The 17,524-nt window shown below is 41.9% G+C and overlaps 2 protein-coding genes and 3 non-coding genes across 7 annotated transcripts; 3 read left to right on the top strand and 2 right to left on the bottom strand.

Annotated features, from left to right (window-relative positions):
* Positions 1–30: 30 nt before the first annotated feature.
* Positions 31–6,864, bottom strand: MRE11 (DNA repair and meiosis protein (Mre11)). Of its 3 annotated transcripts, XM_078576334.1 has the most exons (22): positions 5,858–6,864; positions 5,539–5,677; positions 5,229–5,386; positions 4,840–4,930; positions 4,470–4,589; positions 4,320–4,388; positions 4,138–4,229; positions 3,917–4,019; positions 3,735–3,842; positions 3,581–3,643; positions 3,405–3,476; positions 3,209–3,286; positions 2,952–3,014; positions 2,800–2,860; positions 2,533–2,618; positions 2,279–2,392; positions 2,104–2,181; positions 1,926–2,000; positions 1,454–1,695; positions 1,241–1,370; positions 410–631; positions 31–307 (listed from the first exon to the last, which is right to left on the bottom strand). In XM_078576334.1, exons 1-22 carry the CDS (start codon positions 5,872–5,874, stop codon positions 272–274), a joined length of 2,217 nt encoding a protein of 738 aa, XP_078432460.1. In that variant the 5' UTR covers positions 5,875–6,864; the 3' UTR covers positions 31–271. The 3 variants fall into 3 exon arrangements, with proteins under 3 accessions (XP_078432460.1, XP_078432461.1, XP_078432462.1); XM_078576335.1 differs by lacking the exon at positions 5,858–6,864 and having other exon boundaries at positions 5,261–5,386; XM_078576336.1 differs by lacking the exons at positions 5,539–5,677; positions 5,858–6,864 and having other exon boundaries at positions 5,224–5,357.
* Positions 6,520–6,681, top strand: LOC144705036 (small nucleolar RNA snoR134). The gene has a single exon (XR_013581945.1). It is a non-coding gene; the product is annotated as a small nucleolar RNA snoR134 (small nucleolar RNA).
* On the top strand, positions 6,788–6,901 carry LOC144705034 (small nucleolar RNA Z278). Its single transcript, XR_013581943.1, has one exon. It is a non-coding gene; the product is annotated as a small nucleolar RNA Z278 (small nucleolar RNA).
* Positions 6,902–6,948: 47 nt separating this feature from the next.
* Positions 6,949–7,054, top strand: LOC144705035 (small nucleolar RNA snoR97). Its single transcript, XR_013581944.1, has one exon. It is a non-coding gene; the product is annotated as a small nucleolar RNA snoR97 (small nucleolar RNA).
* A 167-nt stretch (positions 7,055–7,221) lies between these two features.
* LOC144704099 (vesicle-associated protein 4-2-like) lies at positions 7,222–10,481 on the bottom strand. Its single transcript, XM_078576337.1, has 7 exons — positions 10,084–10,481; positions 9,014–9,084; positions 8,243–8,324; positions 7,815–7,933; positions 7,641–7,718; positions 7,442–7,567; positions 7,222–7,364 (listed from the first exon to the last, which is right to left on the bottom strand). Exons 1-7 carry the CDS (start codon positions 10,352–10,354, stop codon positions 7,305–7,307), a joined length of 807 nt encoding a protein of 268 aa, XP_078432463.1. The 5' UTR covers positions 10,355–10,481; the 3' UTR covers positions 7,222–7,304.
* Positions 10,482–17,524: the final 7,043 nt, after the last annotated feature.

The raw sequence follows: 17,524 nt of genomic DNA, 5'->3' as shown, positions 1-17,524 counted from the left end.
CCACTCCATCTATCTCTCCAACAGCTGAAGAAAGAAACAAGCCTCAATACATGTAAATCAATATAACGGTTGGGAACAAGATGTTGCGATCTGTGTCAAAAGGGAAAACTAAGAAGTGTAATAATTTCTCCACTCATTTTCTACCCAGTGATGAATAAAATCTTGCCCTCATATCTACTGAAGAACGAACACAGGGTGAATCTTAGTGAGATGTAGTGTACCTTTTGAATATGAAGTGGGCTATGTCCTAAGAGAAAATTGAACTCAGCGATCATCTCCTCCTCAGCGCTCCGTAATTCCTTGCTGCCTGAGAGCATTACAACAAAGACGAAGTGGATCAGGAACGCCAGCCAACGTCATCATCACACTAGATTGTCGTCATTGCAGTAAATAGTTGTGATGGACATACTGGGATCTGCGCAATCCTCGACCTTCCTGGAACATCGTCATCATCATCATCGTCGTCTTGGTCGCCATTTGCGCCGGCCCTGGTCATAAGCAGGTCATGGATGGATGATGTACTACCATCACCTTTCCTCCCCCGTTTCGGGGCACGTGCGGGCCCACGCCCCCTTCCTCTTGTCGTCCCTGCCCTCTTCCTTCCCACCCTTTGCCGAGCGTTCTCTGTCCCCTGCGCCAATTCACCCATTCATCTGGTTACATGGATGAAGATTTTCGATAATGGTTGGATAAACATCATTCTGTTTGCTAATGATAAATGTACATTCCACCCTCGTCTCAAAAAAAAAGAAAAAAATATTAATCTTGGGCTTTCTAATCTAAAATTAATACGGTAAAACGACAAAACAATTTTTTAACATAATGCCAGTATGTTATCCTACTTCAACATGGAAAATAGAATGAAAATAAGCTTGTCGAAGACAAAATAATCTAGATAGTACGGTTTTTCTCATAATGTACCATGAAACAGTTAGAGAATCTGGAACGATTCTTTTTGGATGAAATGTATATCTTGAGTCATCCACAATGTTTTCGGAAAAATGGATCAAAGAATTATTTTTAACATACCGCCAATAAGTTGTCCACCATCATTTTAGAAAAAAAAACATCTCAACAAAGACATTGCCTAATGATGATATTCCTTTGTTAATATGGTATCATGGAATAGTTGAAAAAATAGGACAGGACCTATTCTTATTAAGGTGCTTTGAAACATCCACAAATTTTTGTGAAAGTTTGATGAGAAAAAGGAGATCAAATGCATAAGTAAATCTATTACCGAGTTGTTTTCGGCCTCTTCGCCTTCCCCCATGATGTAAGTGTCCTCAGATTCATCATCACTCGAAAGGAACCGGCCAGAGTCAGAGGCCAGGTTCTGGATTGCTGCCGACGCAGACATGGATGCCGATCTGAAGGCGCACTCATTTCATCAATTTCAATATGTGGGTAAAAAGTTGGGAAAAAAGGGCAATCAATGCCAGAGAAGAAAGACCTGTCGGAATGGCGAGTGACCATAGTTGAGTCGATGGTCAGCTGCTTCATGCCTGTGGAAGATGCTCTGCCTCTACCCCTACCCCTGCCCATCCCTGTCTTAGAAACTGCAGGAGAGGAAGAAGCCTTCCTTTCCCGGGTAGCTGTTGATTTTGTGATGAACGGCAATTGTTTTGCCACTTCTTCGTCATCAAAGCCACCATCCCACCTTCCGATGTTACCACTGCTACAAGCCAGTCCATCCTACCGATTCATGGAAACAACGAGAAAATGTGAAGAGTGTGTAGAAGATATATTTCTGCATTCAGCCATAAAAGTAAAAATAAATATCATTAAATGGGGATAAGCAGTGTTCGGTATGCTTGGAAAACATTGATGCGCAAAAGTTTAGTAGATTCTCCCACAATTGAGAGATTATTTGGTAGAAGGCAGCAAACTATGACGAATAGGAATAATTAAGAAGAAGGGGAAACCTCCAAAGGAGTTTGTGATCTAGATACACCCCAAGCCTTGTCTTTCACGAGCACGGATCTCTCCTTCACGCGTTGCTGAAACACCAAACAGAAGAACAATTTCAGTTTGCCTTGTTCTCACCCTTTTTTCTTCCTTTCAAAGTGTATACAGAGAGAAGCTTTGATTCAGTGCGTATGCCTGCATGCATTGCTCCACTCTTAGAACCAGGTCTCCTTCTTCAAACTTGGACGATCCGGGCTCAAAGCTGAGTTTACTCTACCAAAATAAGAGAATGACTCTCATAATTGGGATAATAATTCAGCTACCAACATAAGTACGAAGATAGATGAATAAAGAGAAGCCTTTGGTATACTCGCGTATCTTCAAGGGTGTGCTGAAGGCATGAGTAGAAGGCCATTCTGTCATCCTTGCTCACAAAATCGTGTAATGCAATGTCCAGTTCATTCACCGGGAGGATTTCCATTTTCTGTGAAGAAAACAAAGACCAGGCAGTAAATTCCCCATGTTCTAAGAGGCTAAGGACGACTAACTTTAATATAAAAGTTTTACGATGATGAGAATACATTGAGAATTGGAAAACGCTAAGACAAGGGAAGTTAAAGTTACCAGATTGCTTTCAGCTAACAAAGCCTCTATGTTTTGCTGGTTAAGTTCTTCCGGTCGAAGCTTCTCTAAATCATCATTAATTTTCTCTGGATTTAACAGATGGAGACACATGTTAAAGAGCTGAATAAAAAAATAAAAATAAAAGCTAACTAATAGCAAAAAAGCAAGCGCTACCATTGTTTGGAATGAATTAGAATGACAGAACTCTATAGTCAATCTGATATTCAATTATACAACTATTCTTGAATAACAGTCAATCTAGTTTACCTCCCATTTGGCGTTTCTTCGCGGACTTTGAGAAAATTAAAATGTCTTGTGGATTAGCAACCTGGAAAATTGGAGAAGATTGGACACATTTAAACTATAAGGATCAAAATAATGGTAAAATAGTACCTAATGGGGAGAAGACAAGGAGATACCTTTCCCACATACTTTTGGCCAAATCGTTGGGGGTTTATTGTCATGAATCCAGAATAGTCTACCTAAAAAGAGAATGCCAAAGAACACTTCATTCATTGACTTATGGAGAAACATCCCCTCCTTTTTTCAAGATAACTTCATAAGAAATCATGATATATTAAAACATAAAATCCATCAAACTCGAGTTCTGCCCATCCCAGAACTCGAAAGTCAGCCAACAGAGAAAAGAACTGATCCAAGGATCCTCAAAATTTACCTTGACTCTCACCAGCGGAAGCTTGACCTCTGATCTGTAGGCTTCCTTTCCACCACTTTCTTCAATAATTTTACCAACCTGGCACAACCTAATTTCAATTCGAATGCGCTCACACAAGTTGACTTCACTAAAGAAACCGGAAAATAAATAGGCAGGCTGAAACCCAATTATTGAAATTAAAAATTGAGCCTCTCACAAAATTATCTAAATATTCAAGAACGGAATTCTGGTCGTTAGGATTAATTTCCGGAACATCCTTCAGCACGACCTACAGTAAATTGAACAAACGATAAGGAGTCTTCCATATATTCATTGAAAAAAATGTTCAAGCGCTTTCCGTACTTAAAGAAATTAATATTAAAATCTTCTTACTTCTGCATACTCGAAAGGCCTTACTGACTTCAATGGTATTTTTGAAGACCTATACTGAGTGCCCTGCGCAAAATAAAGCCATAAAGTAACAGTACAATGATTACATGCAGCAAATGAGGCGTTCGGTCTCGAGTCATAAAAAAACTCCAAAAACCTTGATTTCCAAAAGAAGCACGTGTTTAGGTTTAGACTCCCCGTCAATGAGCGAGGTAGCAACAGAGGACCCCGGTTGACTTATATGAAAGCCCATCCCTGGTACTTCCTAAAATAAAAGTGTAGTCTAATAAATTAAAATTTCAGGGAAAATAACCACTGAAGTAACCAACTAACACATACCTTCGGCTCAATGAGACACTCATGTTCATGCCCCCACACTATAAAGTCCAGGAACCGAGGCAAAAAATGTTCATTGATTGCATTCTTGGGATTTGCCTTTATTCTGAAAATCGTAATAAACATTAGACCAGAAGAAACATCGGCAGGTAATCATTTTTAAAATTTCAGCTAAATTAACGTGAAATAATATTAAACTATCTCAACGTGGAGTAACGAATGACCTGTTTTGATGAAGCACCAGTATATTAAACCAGTCTGATACATTACATCCTTCCTGGGCTTCAGGACGTATCCACTGTACAGCGTGGGGAGTCTGAGACAATAACCAGCAGAAAACTTAACTTTATCGGATCAAACTTGATTGCTACAAATAAGCCCGAAGAAGTAGAAAAATATGAAAAACCTGAAACATTCTGTTCAGACGCTCATCTCTAATGTTACCAAGTCCGTACAAAGCTACAAAAGTAGTGCCCTGGACTAAAAAAAACTCAGGGTTAGACGGGCTAACTAATTAGGATTTCCATTTCATTGTGCGCCGACGAAAGGGACATGCCTTTTTAATAAGGATAGGATGAATACAAATCTGACCAACACCGGACCCTCCTAGAACTGTTTTACCAAAATAGTTAACAAGATTGCATGCAGAAAGGATATCCATCGCAGAAAGGTTGTCCTGCAACCAGAAGGCATACATAAGATGGGGAAGTAAGTACATGGTTGAATACATAAATATAATCCCAACTTCTGCCATAAATTTCATCATCTGCATCAACTCGATTGTAATATGTCCCCATGATACGTTTAAGTTCTTTCATTAACCGATCAATTATGAAGAAGCAGTTAATTCATCAGAAATTCAAGCCCCATTAAACTATTTATATTCGTTTCAAGGAGTCTTAAACGGATTTACACAGTCACCGTACCACCCCAGCAGGATCATCGTGATTGCCATGAATACTGAACACGGGTAGACCGACATTGAAATGAGGGTCCTCATAATTTACATGGCCGAACCTGCACAAAAAAACACCAAGAACTTAGAGGTTAAGTGATCGACAAAAGAAGGTACGTCAAGAACTTCTTCAAAAATCACTAGGACAGTGAAAGAAATAGCTTAATTCTACAAAAAGATGCAAATAAAAATTTAGACCCCCCCCATCAGAAGCCAATATTAATAATGAATAAAGAATGTCTTCCGCAATTATTGGAAAATCTGATGCAAACCATGACACGCCTAGAAAACAGATTTTATTTGCATCTTATCTTCGACAATTACGGGGATCCATCAGTTGGATGCATGACGATACATTACATATTCATGAAGTTTACTGTCTGATCACTGACAACTTGAAATTGTACTGGCCGATCATTGAGGCAGTAGCGCCGGAGGATCTCAATAGTTTTTACAAGAGTAGATCTTGAAGGCTTATTCTCGTGGAAGAGATCACCACCAAGAAGTACAAAGTCCACCTGTACGTCACGAAAGAAGAGTTTAAGAAGTTGATGAAACAGAGTGAAAAGGATTACGACGTAGAAACTAAAATTTCAAGCCAAATTTGAACAGGAAAAGAAAATTTAAGTCTTATGATCTTTGAAGAATAGAGCAATGCGAAGGTACTGACCTCTTTCTGTTCGGCAATCGAGCAGATCTCCTCGAATGCTTGAAACGCGTCAAATCTGCGAATCTCATCTTTCTCCATGTAACCAAGATGGCAGTCAGTTGCAACGAGCACCCGAAGCGTGTCGCTATAATCTTCATCCCTGCAGGCCACTTTTTCATCAAGAAAAAAATGCCAGAGAAATAAAAAAATGATACTACGATCAAGAGAGTAACCAAAACAGTTCATCAGATTAGAAGTTGAGAAGACGAGTGATGAAATTATCACAGTAACGACATACTACGACCGACTCGATCGAGATACCAGAACAGACTGCTCATACCTGGCCGTATCTCCCATTATAAAACTCCGCCGCGAAATCCTCTTTGATCAACACGCACACCACCCGACCATGTCCATAGCCGTGTACATGATTAAACAAACAGTTGCGATTCGCTCATTAGAATCAATCCAATAGCATAGCTCCGCAATTAGTGTCAACACCAATGCCAGGATCAAAGTACGCGGGACGCATCAGATAAGAGAAAGATTAACAAAAAATTACAGTTTCTCCACTTCCTCAGATCGATGATTTCGCATACGACAAGCAAAGTAAAGATCAAAGCGAGGAAGATAAACCGATTGAAACCTTCCTCGTTATAGCAGGAGTGTTCTTCTTCCCCTAGTATGCAAGACTGCGACCGGCGGGAAACTGAGTCAGAGAAGGTAACCTTACCCCCCTTGTTATCTTACTCCGCGTGGTCTTTTCATCAAAATAATCTCCAATTTTTGATCGGACGGTCAAGATCGCCGTTCATCGCATCTCCACGACTATATAAAGACATCTGGGGTAGCCCAATGTAAGGCAATTAGTCTCCTTCTTCGTTCGAAAATTAGGGTTGACAGCTCGACGGAAATTTCTCGAATTTCTTCGCGGAGACGATGTAGGTTTCTTCGAATTCTCTGTTTAGTCTAGTTTGCTCGATCGATTGAGGTAGATTTTGATTGCGCGGCGCCAACCCCGGGCTGCACCGATATCAATTGTTCGAGATGCTTGGCCCCAATGCCCGTGCTATAGCCACCTCAGTCCGCCTCGTGTTGCAGAGCTGATCCGCTTCGATTCCTCGTTGCCATGGCTTCTCTGTGTCAATTGTGGCGGTCACATCCTCCACATCTTCGCCTTCCACATTATAAATTCCGAGATTTCCTTCGAAATTCATCTTCTTCCTTGATTTGATTGATTTCCACCTCGATCACAACTTTGCGAGATTCTGCCTGTGATGATTTGTCTGCAAAGCGGAGGAGCGGCGGAACCAAGACCCTGCTCGCAGGGAGAACCTCCTTGGGGAAACCGCATCCCAATGTCGTTAACTGACTTGTCTGAGGCGCTCGTTTGTTCAATCGTTCGATCGAGTTTTAACTATCCTTCTGCGACATCTTCATTTCGCACGTAGGCTGAAAAACTCGAAGAGTGTGTGTTGTCATCAGCTTCATCTCTCACAATCCTACGGGGTAGGAGTTAAATAACAGCACAACATCCTTCTAATCAGAAATTATAATTATCCCTCACCGCGTCCTAATATATTTTTTTACAATTATTAAAGCTAAATTCTTTTCGTGAACACCGCGTCTTTTGCGAAAGTCGTTTTACAGAGAATCGATAGACAAGAGAAAATAATTCCTTGAACTGATAGAAGCAGACCAACCTTTAATGGCAATACCCGATCATTTTAAAAAAGATTTATTCAGTACAACAATATGAGAACTCATTTCGCACAATAAAAATAAAATTACAACGACTCGACGCAATCGCCTTGCTGCCGGGCAAGATACCTCTCTCTTCTCTCCTTCTGCATGCACAAAAATTAAAAATACCGAAAAATCAGTTAACTATGATGTTTTTACAAAAAAGCAATTATTTATTTACCCATTCGTCGATGACAAGGCCCTCGCCGACTATTCTCGGCCCGGCAATGTCCTCCGGCGGCGGCTTCTTCCGCGCTTCCGCCGCCAAGTCAGCCTCCGCCAGCTGTCTCTTCAGCTTCTCCAGTGGCTGACCAGATGAGACCGGGTCAGCGAAATAGTCAACCCACCTCGCGTTTACTTTGGGGAAAACTAAAACTCACCGGGGACGGGCGTTCCGGGTCCAGAAACACCACTCGCAGTATCCGCTCCACAGAGACCTGATCCTTCTGCTCGTCAAACTGTTAGTCAACAGTCAACGGTCAAAGGTCAAAGACTCAATTCACAAGGTGAAGAGATTAGAGATAGAGAGAGAAAGAGAAATCGGGGGGGCCCACCAGCTCGGGGACATAGTCCATGGGACCGGGCACCTTGAGGCTGAGGATTTTAAACTTGACCCGGCTCTTCTTTCCCTGCGGTCTTTCATTGTTCTCCGGGTGCTCCACAAATTTAAACACTGTTGAAATCCGGCATAAGTTGACAATTTTTTTTTTCTTAAGTCGCAAGTTTTTGCATATGATTCTATGCGGGAGCATTTAAAGAGATAAATGGGATGTTCACCTGTCGGAATCCAGGATAAGTTAACAAAAAATGTTCAGAAGTTTTCAGTCTTTTGGCATATGGTTTTATTTGAGAGCATTAAATAGATAAATGAGATTTTCCCTTGTCGGAATCGAGTATAAGTAAACAAAAAATGTTCATAAGTTTTCAGTTTTTGGCATATGGCTTTATTTGAGAGCATTAAAGAGATAAATGGGATGTTTACCTGTGGCTATGAGGCTCTCGCCGGGGGCCAAGATCGCCCCTGGTGGACGCATGAAGCAGCTCTTTGGAGCCGTGGTCTGGAACTGCATCAATCAGATGACGGTTATAACATGGAGCAATTAGATTATAATGATGATAATAATTGATGGCATTCCAGATCTTATCTCAAACACTAAAAGGACTAACTTGAAGTAGATATTCGCCCCCCGCGGGCGAATTCCAAACCCTTTTAACAGCGAGCGGGGCGGTTCTGGGACGGAAGCCCAAACCGCACAACGCTCAGACAAGGTGGCACAAAGTGCGGTTTAGGAAATTCAGTCTGCACTTGAAAGAGTAACTCGAAGCCATCCATGATAGTGTGGACATTTCTTAATAGGATTACCAGAGGCATGACTCTCTCCTAGCACAGAATCACGATAACTCGCAAATATCTATAATGATGAAGATAGCTCTCACCAGGAGTAATCATAATCATGGAAAAATACACATATCGATGGTAACCACGGTGATTGGAAACAGGAGTATCGAGTATGCATGTATTTTGATATGGAAATCATTGGTGATTTGAGAATGTTGGAAGAATGCAAGAATTTTGATATGGTATTCGTGGAATTACATTGAAGACGATACGGACTGCTAGGACCATATCAAGAATGAACACCTACGGTATCACTAATAATTCTCAGCAAGAGTCAAAATCATTATTCTGTTTCAGTATAAACCCATCAGATTGTCTACCATCAATGATAATTAACGAGCAAGATTTGCTAACCTTGAATGCGACATGAGACTTGCTCGAGTTTTTTATCATAACCGCGCTTCTGACCTGCTTCCCAGGCTCATCTACCGGAAGAAAAAAAAACGATTTATCCCATCAAATTTGGGTTTCAAGAAAAGAAGAAACTCAATTGATTCTTTCAAAAAAAAAAAAAGAAACTCAATTGATTTCAAACTGAAGCAATCTATCAAGACACTTGCAGAATCCCGACCAGTAAATCACAAAATCAAGAAACTCAACCGATTTCAAACCGAAACAATCTACCAAGACATTTACAGAAAAAAAAAACTCAATGGATTTCAAACCAAAACGATCTACCATGACACTTGTTCATAAGTCAATTAATTCGCAGAATCACGAAACTCAACTGATTTCAAACCAAAATAATCTATCATGACAATTACAGAATCACGATCATTTATTCACGGAATCAAAAAATTCAATGGATTTCAAACGGAAACAATCTATCATGTCATTTGCAAAGTCACAATCACTAATTAACAAAAAAAAAAAACTCAAAAGGGTTTCAAACAGAAACAATCTATCATGTCATTTGGGAAGTCACGATCATTATTCCATAGAATCAAGTAAAACCCAATTGATTTCAAACCGAAAGAATGTATTATGTCATTTGCAGAATCACGATCATTAATTCACAAAATCAAAAAACTTAATGAATCTCAAACGGAAACAATCCATGAAGGCATCTGCTGAAACACGATTATCAATTCACAGAGTCAGAAAACTCAATGGATTTCAAACCAAAACAATCTCTCACGTCATTTGCAGAATCCGATCATTAGTTCACAGAATAAAAAAACTCAATGGATTTCAAACATTAAATAATCTATCACGTTATTATCAGAATCACGATTATTAATTCACGAAATCACGCTAATCGGACTAAAAGGAAACACAGATGCATAAAATCGCAAAAGAAACGAGATAATTGCAACTCAGAGAACATAATAAATTCCTACTAAAAAGAAGAGCCTCAGAAAACGAGATAACTCCGACTCCGACAACAGAATAGACTCGAAACCAGTCCGGATCGGGGAACTCACAAGGGAAATAGAGCTTGCGGGCCGGATCGAGGCGGAGCCTGCGGCGAACAGGAAGAACGGCCTTCGCCATGGACGACACTCCCGCCATGGACTTGTTCCTCCGCGATCGCTTCGGCTCGCCGCTCATCCCTTCCGCGTGGATCCCGGCCTTGTGCGTGAGCGTCGGCGTGGACGAAGCGGAAGACGTTCCTCCTCCGCTGCGCTGCCAAAACGACATACTGCACAACCCCCGCGCCTTCCCCGATCTCTCCTCCGCCATCGCCATCGCCATCGCCGTCTCCTCCTCCCTTGTTCAGCTCGCCCGCCGCTCCCCCTCTCTCTTCTCCCTCGCCATGCTCGTCGAAGCTGCTCCTCTCTCTTTCCAGTCTCCTACCTCTCTGGGGGAATAAACGCGGAGTAGGTGGCGTGGGAACGAGGAAAGACAGCGGACTTGAACGTGTTGTTTTTCTCCATTGGAGAGCTCTAAATGGGGTCCGTCCCATCCATTTTACTAATTTCTTTTCTTTTTATTTTTTTAATAATTTGCGGGTTTAAAATAATGGACTATGTAATGTTCATAGTTCCTGACGGGGACGTGGACGATGGACGGGACGGGACGAAGATCAGTGAATTCGGGTTTTAAATAAGGGTTAATATCACGGTACAGCCCAAACCAGGTCTAAAGTCTGCGATCTAACCTTAGCTTTTTTTTGTACGGTATATCCCAAACTCACTGAGTTGTCTGCGATATATCCTGGTGATGACGTGGAGTCCATCGTGGCTGCCAAGTGGATCTCCGGCCAGATTTGACCAGGCAGCCACGCTGGATTCCACGTCATCACCGGGATATGTCGACCTGCCAAGGGTTTTCTGTTAAGAGAGAGAGGGGCATTCTAGAGAGAGAGAGGCGGCTTAGAGAGAGAGAAGGAGAGAGAGGTTCTAGAGAGAGAAAGAGAGGTGTTCTAGAGAGAGAGGCATTTTGTAGAGAGAGAAAGGGAGAGAGAGGCGCTCTAGAGAGACCTGACCTCTCTCTCTCTCTCTCTCTCCAGAAAGAGAGGTGTTCTAGAGAGAGAGGCATTTTGTAGAGAGAGAAAGGGAGAGAGAGGCGCTCTAGAGAGACCCGACCTCTCTCTCTCTAGAAAGAGAGGTGTTCTAGAGAGAGAGGCGTTCTGTCGGACTTCAGTCGGGTCTCTCTCCCTTTCTCTCTCTAAAAAATGCCTCTCTCTCTAGAACACCTATCTTTCTCTCTCTAGAACCTCTCTCTCCTTCTCTCTCTCTCTAGGCTGCCTCTCTCTCTCTAGAATGCCCCTCTCTCTCTTATCAAAAAACCCTTGGCAGGTCGACATATCCCGATGATGACGTGGAATCCAGTGTGGCTGGCAGGTGGGTTCCGCCAGGTCAAAATCTGGTCGGAGATCCACCTAGCAGCCACGCTGGACTCCACGTCATCACCGAGATATATCGCAGACAACTCAGTGAGTTTGGGATATACCGTACCAAAAAAACAGCTAAGGTTAGATCGCAGACTTTCGACCTGGTTTGGGTTGTACCGTGCCATTAAATTGTTTGGGATATGTCGACCTGCCAAGGGTTTTTCGATAAGAGAGAGAGAGAGGCATTCTAGAGAGAGAGAAGGAGAGAGAGAGGCATTCTAGAGAGAGAGAAGGAGAGAGAGAGGCATTCTAGAGAGAGAGAAGGAGAGAGAGAGAGGCATTCTAGAGAGAGAGAAGGAGAGAGAGAAAGAGAAGTGTTCTAGAGAGAGGTGTTGTGCTCTACAACACCCCTCCTTCTCTCTCTAGAACACTTCTCTTTCTCTATCTAGAAAACCGCTCTTTCTCTCTCTAGAATCTGCCAAGGGTTTTTTGATAAGAGAGAGAGACAGTCTAGAGAGAGAGAGAGAGAGGTGTGCTAGAGAGAGAGAGAAGGAGAGGGAGAGGTTCTAGAGAAAGAAAGATAGGTGTTCTAGAGAGAGGCATTGTTCTCTAGAACACCTCTCTTTCTCTCTCTAGAACATCGTTCTTTCTCTCTCTAGAACCTGCCAAGGGTTTTTTGATAAGAGAGAGAGATGCATTCTAGAGAGAGGGAGGGAGAGAGGCGGGCTAGAGAGAGAGAGGAGAGGGAGAGGTGCTAGGGAGAGAAAGAGAGGGATTCTAGAGAGAGAGGCAGTGTTCTCTAGAACATCTCTCTTTCTCTCTCTAGAAAACCTCTCTTTCTCTCTCTAGAACGTCTCTCTCTCTAGCACGCCTCTCTCTCTCCTTCTCTCTCTCTAGAATGCCTCTCTCTCTCTCTCTCTTATCGGAAAACCCTTGGCAGGTGGGTTCCGCCAGGTCAAAATCTGGCCGGAGATCCACCTAGCAGCCACGCTGGACTCCACGTCATCACCGAGATATATCGCAGATGACTCAGTGAGTTTGGGATATACCGTACCAAAAAAACAGCTAAGGTTAGATCGCAGACTTTCGACCTGGTTTGGGTTGTACCGTGCCATTAAATTGTTTGGGATATGTCGACCTGCCAAGGGTTTTTCGATAAGAGAGAGAGAGAGGCATTCTAGAGAGAGAGAAGGAGAGAGAGAGAGGCATTCTAGAGAGAGAGAAGGAGAGAGAGAGGCATTCTAGAGAGAGAGAAGGAGAGAGAGAGAGGCATTCTAGAGAGAGAGAAGGAGAGAGAGAAAGAGAAGTGTTCTAGAGAGAGGTGTTGTTCTCTAGAACACCTCTCTTTCTCTCTCTAGAACACTTCTCTTTCTCTATCTAGAAAACCTCTCTTTCTCTCTCTAGAATCTGCCAAGGGTTTTTTGATAAGAGAGAGAGACAGTCTAGAGAGAGAGGGAGAGAGAGAGGTGTGCTAGAGAGAGAGAGAAGGAGAGGGAGAGGTTCTAGAGAAAGAAAGATAGGTGTTCTAGAGAGAGGCATTGTTCTCTAGAACACCTCTCTTTCTCTCTCTAGAACATCGTTCTTTCTCTCTCTAGAACCTGCCAAGGGTTTTTTGATAAGAGAGAGAGATGCATTCTAGAGAGAGGGAGGGAGAGAGGCGTGCTAGAGAGAGAGAGGAGAGGGAGAGGTTCTAGAGAGAGAAAGAGAGGTATTCTAGAGAGAGAGGCATTGTTCTCTAGAACATCTCTCTTTCTCTCTCTAGAAAACCTCTCTTTCTCTCTCTAGAACGTCTCTCTCTCTAGCACGCCTCTCTCTCTCCTTCTCTCTCTCTAGAATGCCTCTCTCTCTCTCTCTCTTATCGGAAAACCCTTGGCAGGTGGGTTCCGCTAGGTCAAAATCTGGCCGGAGATCCACCTGGCAGTCATGATGGACTCCACGTCATCACCGGGATATATCGCAGATGACTTAGTGAGTTTGGGATTATACCGTGCCAAAAAAAAAGCTAAGGTTAACTCGCAGATTTTGTACATGGTTTGGGATGTACCGTGCTATTAACCCTTTAAATAATGGACTATGTAAATTCATCGTCCTGTGTGATAGTGAATTCGTGAATTAGTATAGGGACGCGGACGGGCTGGTTTTCTCGTCTGAGACCTCCAGATGGGACGTATTCTCCTCCAACTAAAAGAAAACCATCCCATCTCTTCGTCTCAGGACAAATTTCTGTCTTGGATTCCGTTCAACCTCGCGCACGGGACGATTTTTTGTCCTGGGACGAAAAAACTGTCCCGCCCATGTCCCTGCACTTGTATAGTTTCGGATGGTCCGGGACGTGAACGATGGACGATGCGGGACTAAGATCATCCCGTTGATGTTCAGAATCAGTGCAGGGACGCCGACGGGACGGTTTTTTTGTCCGAGGCCTCCTGATGGGACGGTTTTTTCATCCCATTGGACGAAAACCGTTCTGTCCATTCGTCTCAGGACGAATGTCTGTCCTGGTTTTTGTCCAACCTCACACACGGGGCAATTTTTTTGTCTTGGGACGAAAAAACCGTCCCACATCCCTGCAATATATATGTATGTGTGTTCATTGTTTTAATGAGGGAGATGGAGCTTCTTTGATTTGGAAAGTCATATTTGGATTTTGATTTATGAAAATATTACAGGTTTAGGGGGAGGTTGAAAGGAGAGAACTAGATAGGGAAGCCAAATTGAAGAGAAGGAACTAGAGAGAGAGAATTTTTTTATTGGCAAAAACACAGTGCCAGGTCTAAGCATGCCCTCGAAGGCACCCAAGGGGGTTATATATATATGATAAGGTTTAGTGTTAGCAAGTGAAGAGAATTAAGAGGGAGATAGAGAGGTAGAGCGATGTAAGAGAAACTGAAGCAATGGAAGTGAGATAGAGAAAGGAAACAAAAAAAAGAGCAAAAAATGGAGAATACAGGTAAAGTTAAAAGAGAAGCTAACTTAGAGAAAGAGGTAGAAATTATAGTGAGATAAGGGAAATCAAAGAGATAGATAAGATAATTTAGGGAGAGAGAGGACGAGAGAGAGAGAGAGGAGAGATTGAAGAAATATAAGTCAAATTGAAGAGAACAAAAGAGAGAGAGAGGGAGCGTTTCTTTATTAGGAAAAACAGATTGCCAGGTCTATTTCTGTCATTTATGTTCTCTCTTATTATTTGCTGATTTGTAATGTTATATATGTTAAGGTTTAGTCATTGCAAGGTGAATATAAATTAGAGAGAGAAAGAGAAATGGAGAGATGGAAGAGAAATTGAAGAGAGATTGCGAGAAAAATATGTAGAGAGAGGGAAAATTAAAGAGATGGAGAAATACAGAGAGAAGATAATTGAAGTCAAAAAGAGAAATAGCGAGTGAGAGAGACTAAATTAGAGACATGAGAAAATTTAAAACCAGAGCAGATAAATCAAACAGAAAGAGAGAAATAGAGAGAGAAGATAATTAAAGTCAAAGAGAGAGAAACAGTGAGTGAGAGAGAGGCAAAATTAGAGACGAGAAATTTAAAGTGAGGGAAGAAAAATCAAAGTGAGCGAGAAGAGAAATTAGGGATAGAGGAGACAGAGAAAGAGAAAGGATAAAACAGAGAGAGAACAAATGTGAGAGAGGGGAGGGAGACGGAGGACAAATAAGAGAGAAGGAGAGAGAAATAACACAAATGAGAGAGGATAAGAGAGAGAACGGAATTAGAGAGAGAAAAGTGATAGAGATGACAAATAAGAGAGAGACAACAGATGAAAGAGAGGAACAGAGTGAGAGAGGACAGATGAGAGAGAAAAGTGATAGAGATGACAAATAAGAGAGAGATAGAGGTCAGATGAAAGAGAGAAACAGAGTGAGAGAGGGCAGATGTGAGAGAGAGAGAGGAGGAGAGAGAGTGAAATTAGAGCGAGAGAGAGCACAAATAACAGAGAGGAGAAGAAAGAGAGAAAATGGTTAATATCACGGTTCAGCCTAAAGTTTTCCGAAAATTTGAGTTACAACCCTATCTTTTTTTTCGCCGCGTCACAGCCCGAAACGCCCATTTGGTCCGCCGCCGCAGCCCGGGCGTGACGTGGACTCGACGTGGCTGCCAGGTGGAATTCTGGCGGCGTCCACGTAAGCGGAATCCACCTGGCAGACACGTGGAGTCCACGTCATAACGCGATTTGAAGAAAGTGAGAAATAGGAACGATTAGTCACCTGGGAGTGAGTCACCCGAGAGAGCGAAGGGTGGTGAAGGAGAAGGAGACGGTGGAGAAGGAGGAAGAAAGGGCGTTGGGGAGAAGGGGCTTCCATTTTACGTGAGCTTCGTTGGAGAGGAGAGGAGAGCTCGTTGCGAGCTTCTTCTTGTCTACGGGCGTTCCACGAGGTAGGGTTCTTGGCTCTATGTCCCTACTAAGGTTCTAATCAGGCAGATCGTTCCTTTTTGCTACGTCACTTGGGCGATCTATAGGGCATTTAGTTTGAGGAAATACATTTCAGTCTTACCGTTTTATGCACATTCCACCTGCATATTCCTATTCCCAAATACATTGAGCCAGTTTTCTCTTCTTCCTTTCTCTCCCGAATAGAACACCTAGGTTCGTATTAGAGGCCACTTCAGCTAAAACACCTTTCGTAGCCATTCAGGCCCACTGATCTGCTAATTAGAGGTCTAAGATATACCTATGTAACATTGATTTTTTTTTAACACAAACTCTGTAATGTTAAATTCCTCAAGGTGATATTGATCTGAGGAAAGTCGTATAAAACCAGAGCGAACATCTATTCAACAGAGTTTGAAGCTATCCTACCGTCTATTTCTTGATATCGCCGCCAATTTGTGGGCCAAATTGGTGAAATCTAATGAAAATTTAATGACGATGGATTAGCATCGAATGGTTTGAGTCATTCTTCCGCGTGTTCATTCACTTAATCATGGGTCATCTCCTAGTTTTTTCTCGGATTTTTCATGTTTATTTTCGACGAATGTATCCTGCTGCGTGTCGGTCGACAGTTCTTGCGTGTGAAAATTGTCCTAAAATTCTCTTGGCTATTTTTTTTATCACCGCTAATTTCTGGCCCATATTGCTGAAATGTTTTGCAAATTTAATGGTGATGAGTAAGCATTGAATGGTTCGACTAATTCATCTGCATATTCATTTGCTGAGTCATCGTTCATCTCCTCGTTTTTTCTCAGATTTTTCATGTATATTTTCTAAGAATGTATCTTATTGCGCGTCGATTGACAGTACTGGCTTTTGAAAATTGCCTTAAACATTCATTGCCTGGGCTGTAGAAGCTATCCTACTGTCTATTTCTTGTTATTGCCGGCAATTTTTGGCCCATGTTGCTGAAATTTTATGAAAATTTAATGACGATGGATTAACATTGAATGGTTTGAGTCATTCATCCGCGTGTTCATTCTGTGATAGTTCGATTTTAAATGATCTTTAGTTGGGATAGGTGGATTTTAAATGATCTTATAATTTGTTAGATATAACCATCTTTCTATCTGTGGACTGTTTCCTCGTGTGGTGACCTGCTGGTTTTTTTAAACCGCAGAGGATATCTGTGGACTGTATATCTCATTCTTTATGTCAGTTTATTAATGTGTTTTTTCTACATGATTTCTTACCTACCAATGTACATATCTACAGTCTTTCTGTCTAGCTACGTAGCTCTCTATCTTTGTACATATCTACCTTGATGCAAAATTCCTTTTTAACCCATACGTTTTGGAATTCTAATTGACTTAACTCCTCGGCTCAATGCGAACATCCTTTTGTTTTTTTGAGTTTTTAGGCGTTCTTCTATTCTTTGACGGTGGACGCTTGGCTTTAAGTAATGTAAGTTTTTATTATCTTTATTTTTCCCTTTGTACTTAAATATTGTATTTTTTATTATTTCCAATGTAATTTCAGATATCTGTTTGTCGTAGAAGAATGTAAGATCTCCTTGGTAATTTAAGTATTTTGCACGCATGATCAATTACTGTTTTCCATCTATCTCTTATACAGGGCTGATGACGAGTGTAAGGTGTTTGGTTCTGATTGCGATAGCGATGATGACTCTGAATATGATATAGGTAGGGAAGAGGAG

This window comes from Wolffia australiana, chromosome 6 (genome assembly GCF_029677425.1).
Source record: "Wolffia australiana isolate 7733 chromosome 6, ASM2967742v1".
NCBI classification, from domain to species: domain Eukaryota; kingdom Viridiplantae; phylum Streptophyta; class Magnoliopsida; order Alismatales; family Araceae; genus Wolffia; species Wolffia australiana.
This window is presented reverse-complemented; position numbering and strand designations above follow the sequence as displayed.

Coding starts and splice junctions, on each gene's coding strand:
- MRE11 (XM_078576334.1), bottom strand. Junction 3,644..3,734: donor TGCTTCTTTTGGAAATCAAG/GTTTTTGGAGTT, acceptor TATTTTGCGCAG/GGCACTCAGTATAGGTCTTC. Junction 3,015..3,208: donor TTCCGCTGGTGAGAGTCAAG/GTAAATTTTGAG, acceptor TTCTCTTTTTAG/GTAGACTATTCTGGATTCAT.
- LOC144704099 (XM_078576337.1), bottom strand. CDS start 10,354: ATGGCGATGGCGATGGCGGAGGAGAGATCGGGGAAGGCGCGGGGGTTG. Junction 8,325..9,013: donor AGTCTCATGTCGCATTCAAG/GTTAGCAAATCT, acceptor TGATTGATGCAG/TTCCAGACCACGGCTCCAAA. Junction 7,365..7,441: donor GCCTTGTCATCGACGAATGG/GTAAATAAATAA, acceptor TTGTGCATGCAG/AAGGAGAGAAGAGAGAGGTA.